Source organism: Lathyrus oleraceus, chromosome 7 (assembly GCF_024323335.1).
Source record: "Lathyrus oleraceus cultivar Zhongwan6 chromosome 7, CAAS_Psat_ZW6_1.0, whole genome shotgun sequence".
Lineage (NCBI taxonomy): Eukaryota > Viridiplantae > Streptophyta > Magnoliopsida > Fabales > Fabaceae > Lathyrus > Lathyrus oleraceus.
Window position 1 is genome coordinate 89281475 of NC_066585.1, and position 5101 is coordinate 89286575.

Sequence of the window (5101 nt, forward strand, 5' to 3'; positions counted from 1 at the left end):
AACGAACACTGTGAAAAATTGGACTGTGGAAGGTTAGATCTGAGAAAATTCGTAGCAGAGAAAACCATAGCAGATCTGGAAATTCTGGTTTCTGGTCATACGCGTATGGCACTAGGCAATACGCGTATGAGATGGTCTGGTACGCGTATGGCACTAGGCAATACGCGTATGAAATGGCTTGGAAGGGAGAGGATTGGCGCTGATACGCGCCATACGCATGTTATTACGCGTATGAGATGGATGGTACGCGTATGGGGTGAGGCCGTACGCGTATGGATGAGGAAGATGATGTTTTGAACGTGGTTTTGGTCTCTGTTGGTACGCGTATGGGAGTTGGTACGCGTAGCATACGCGTATGAGACAGGTGATACGCGTATGGGATTGGCTGGGAAATGGGCCATACGCGTATGGGACTAGGCAATACGCGAATGGGCAGATTTGTGATTTTCTGAGCTATTGTTGTGCAGTTTTTGGTCGTTTCAGCTGAGGGATGTAATTTAGCTGATGTATGATATAGTAGGGATCATTTCCCGCTGTTTTGAGCAGTGTAGGTATTAGTAGAGTGTGCTAATACTGTGATTATTAATTGGTATGACATGATATGATTTTGTGATAATATGCTGATGATGTGTGAAAATATGCATAATGTTGTGAATGTATATATTATGCATGTATTTGTGAATGGACTGTTTTATGGCTTAGAGTGTGAGCATATGTCCATTGTGGATTGTTGTTGATGGTTGTATGCTAGGTGAATTAGCATGCATATTGTGGCCTTTATGGTGGTAGCTAATTCCCATGGTGAGGAATTAGTGAGTAAATCATTGTGGATTGTTGTTGATGTTTGCATGCTAGGTGATTAGCGTGCATATCATAGCCCTTGGGGTGGTAGCTAATTCCCATGGTGAGGAATTAGTGAGTGAGTCACTAGGTCTCAAATGAGTGGGACTAGTGAGCTTGGTAGCCGTATCTGGATTTGATCGGTGAGGTTGAACTATATGTTCACGAATAGTCGGTACCGCATGCATGGAGTCTCATTGCATAATTTATGTATGGCGTATAATATGAATGGATGTATTCCAATATTATATGTGTGTTGTGTGTTGTGTGTTGTGTTGATGTTGAGTATGATTGAGTTGATATTGCCGTTGTTGAATGTGTAATCTGATTTGGGTGATGAAATGTGTTAATTTACTTAACATTACATGATATTTTATAATGCTTATTATATCGATTGAGGAACTCACCCTTACAACTATTTTTCAGGTAACGAGCAGTGATTGAGTAGAAGCTAGTGCTTGGATGTCTAGTGTAGTCTCCTTAGTGGGTCGTGCTCTGATAGATGTAACATCGGGACGGGATGTTTTACCTTGTTGAATAATTTTACATGTAATGTGTTACATGTTTTACATGATTGATGAGATTTCTATCCGCTGCGTATTGTGCAAATGCTTTATGTTTTAAATTAATAAAAGAGCATGACAGTTATTATGGTGAATGGTGTGAAGTGATTGTGTGACACCCTTAATTGCACCTTTACTCTGATATATATATATATATATTTGTTGTTTAATTAAATATTTGGGGTATATTAGAAGGGTGTTACAGTCTCCGAGCACAAGATGTATTACCACTAAATCACTCAGCTTCTAACTGATTTATTAATATCATGCATTCTCGATAAATAACATATTTACTTTTTTCTTTGCAGTTTATTTGGAGGCCATATTTGGGATTGGAACATCAACCCAACCCCGAAGATGCAGCTGTTTGGACAGCAAAAACGGCCATAATGCGGTTCACCACTGTGGAGATGCACCAAAGTGACCGTGTCAAGCTTCAATTCGGAATGCATCAAGAAATCCCAGGCCCCCCAATGTCTATGGAACCTTGGCATCTAAAAAAAGTCAGCCACCAGTGGTATGCCCAAAATTGGAAGGAATTTGCTAAGGAGTTTCGTAAAATGTGGAAAGACCGTGCCCACTATGTTCTACAATTTCCGGTGGCGCCCAACGAAATGAAGCCAACAAGGGAATATGTGGATTGGTATAGAGCAAATACAAATCCAGAAATGATTGTGTCTGACCCGTTCTATTTGGACGATCCCCGGATGCAACAGCCATATTTCCAACAACAACAACCACCACAGTATTCCCAACAACAACAACCACCACAGTATTCCCAACAACAACAACCACCACCTTATTACCAACAACAACCACCACCACCATTTTACCAACAACAACCACCACCACCTTATTACCAACAACAACCACCACCACCATATTACCAACAACAACCACCACAACACATGTCCACCCCCCAACCAAATCAACAATACATACCACAAACTCAACCCCAATACCATGAAGACTACCAACAACAAACTCAACATTCCCACCACCATCAACACTCCCAACACCTACCACAATATCAATCCCCCCACTTCCACCAATCCCAACACTTCCATCACGACAATGTCTCGAGCTCTTCCAGTCCTCCACCTAGCCCCGACACGGGTATACAAGAGGACTACCAACATGACTACTACACACCACAACAAACACTGCACTTTGGCCAACCCGATTCAACCCTAAACTACCAAAGACCACAATTCGAGGGCGCACCCAGCAGTAGTCAGTTTGTCCCACCGAGACAAAGCTTTGAGGGCGCAGAGGGGACCCGTCTTTCCTACAGCACTGAAGGGACTTCGACCCAACCACAACGGCAAACGGCAAGGGGACGCGTTAGGGCAAGGGGTGGTAATAGGGAAGCACCACCACCACGTGAACCGTCTAGGCGAGTAATTAGACCTCCCCCGTGCGGATCGTACCAGGGACCGCATCATATGTGATTAATCATATCTTTGTAATATTTGTCTTGTCTATTATTTAAATAAAAATATTTTCTGTTTATTATCTTTATATCTTTATCTTTATCTTTAAAAATATTGTCTATCATATCTATATATATATATATATATATATATATATATATATATATATATATTAATTTACATGTGTTCAAATATTTATTTACACGTATATAAATTAATTTTTTTTCCAAAAATTTACAAATAATATTAATTACTTATAAATTAAATTAATATATATATATATATATATATATATATATATATATATATATATATATATAAATTAATATATATATATATAAATTATATATATATATATATATATATATATATATATATATATATCTTGTAAAAAAATTTATTTATATATATGTGTTAATATAAATTAATATAATTAATAAAAAATATAAATTTATAAATTAAAAAAAAATTAAAAAAACAAAAAAAATAACATTTATAAAAAAAAAAATGGAATGGGCATAGGCGCCACTCCTAGTGGCGACTTGCCCTACCCATTAAGGGTAGGCGCCAACTAGGGTGGCGCCTAAGGGTAAAATTTGGCCAAAAATGGCCATTTGTGTAATTATTTTGAAAAATGGTATATTTTTGAAATTTTTTTGAAATTTTTAGATATTTAAAAAAAAAATTCAAGAATAGTGGCCAAAAAGCGATGAATCCAACATGTACCAACTTCAGCACAACTTGTAGTTATCCAAACAAAGCCCCTGCCGACTCTGTCCTTTCAATACTTGCACTCCAAGCTTAAAGTGGTGATGTTTCAACCATTGAACTTGTGTTGGAATATTAGCAATATAAATAATAATTAGGCTCTTTATATCAGTCAAATATGTCTTGTATCTAGGTTTAGCAAACTGTGATTAGAATTCTATTAGAGCATAACAGAAGCTGTTAGTCAGTTGTAACAAACTACAACTCAAAGGCTCAATATATAAGAGTATCTTGTATCTTTCACAGATTATGAAATGAATGAGAATATTTTCCCAATGTCAAAGTTTCAATTTTAGTACTTAGTTGTATAAAAAAAATTGTTCTCCAAATTTTAACTAATTTATATTTACATTTGGGATCAACCTAAAGCAACTAAAAGCTTCAAAGTATAATGAACATTTATCTTCTTTCTTCCCTATAGTTACGTTCAACAGCTTCATGGTCTAGTGGTTGAATCCGTACAGTGATTTCCGGCACTGGCAGCACAATTGGTTGCACCTGTGACTCACCAACCTTTGGACATGTTTGAAGAAGACAGTGTCTGCACTTGGGACAAGATGAATGTTCCTTTAGCCATTTGTCAATGCAACGAACATGAAAACCATGGTTGCATTTAGGCAAAATCCGTAGCTTTTCACCCTTGGCAAACTCGGAGAGACATATGACACACTCTGTGTCCAAACCAGGTAGTTTCATCTCGGTTGAATAGTTCAATGTGGGGAACTTTTTGAGAGCTTTCTTCTTGATTCCTTTATTAGCCAACTGTTGTGAAGCTTGGTTGTTGTTGATGGCTTCGTTAGAAAGTTTTAAGGCACATCTTATGATGGAGTTTAATGCAAGTGAGGTAATAAGAGCACACAATAACACTGCAAGTATCATCACAACGTTAGAATCAAATTCACGAACTCCAAAATACGAGGAGTCGGTTGAAGTGTGGTTGTTTAGTGGTTGATTATCAATTGGGCCTTGGAAGAGTAACCTTCTAGTGTTGGATTTCACAAGAAGCTCATACTGTGAAGTGAGGGAAGTTGAAGCATACATGTTTTATGAATAGGAACTTGTTAATTAGAGGTTGATGGTTGTTGTTATATTATAGTACTAGATAAGGGATATATATAAGAAAATTATATAATATAATAGGATATGGTATCTTGCTTTCACTCAAGTATTTTGCTATATTAAATATTTGTTTAATTACAATCTTCATGCAAGTGGCTAGATTGCAGTATGTTTGAGAAAATCGTGGCTCCTAACCAAATTGACAAAATGTTTAAACTAAATATTTCTTCTGCAATCTAATATAATAATACTACTTTTTCAGGCAATCTAATAATAGCATTTTTAATACACAGCTATACGTACTTTTATGGGGAAAGTGCTTCTTGAGAGGGCTTTTTATTTGTATTGATTTGTTTAGTTTTTTGACAATATTTGATTATAACATATTTGGATGTAGTAGCGCACACAGTGAGTGAATTAGTAACCGCGGAACAGATG

At 36.8% G+C, this 5101-nt stretch overlaps 1 protein-coding gene across 1 annotated transcript; it reads right to left on the reverse strand.

The window, feature by feature from the left end:
- Window positions 1–3867: 3867 nt before the first annotated feature.
- On the reverse strand, window positions 3868–4866 carry LOC127106094 (RING-H2 finger protein ATL78). Its single transcript, XM_051043375.1, has one exon. It carries the CDS (start codon window positions 4643–4645, stop codon window positions 4004–4006), a length of 642 nt encoding a protein of 213 aa, XP_050899332.1. The 5' UTR covers window positions 4646–4866; the 3' UTR covers window positions 3868–4003.
- Between the last annotated feature and the right edge of the window lie 235 nt (window positions 4867–5101).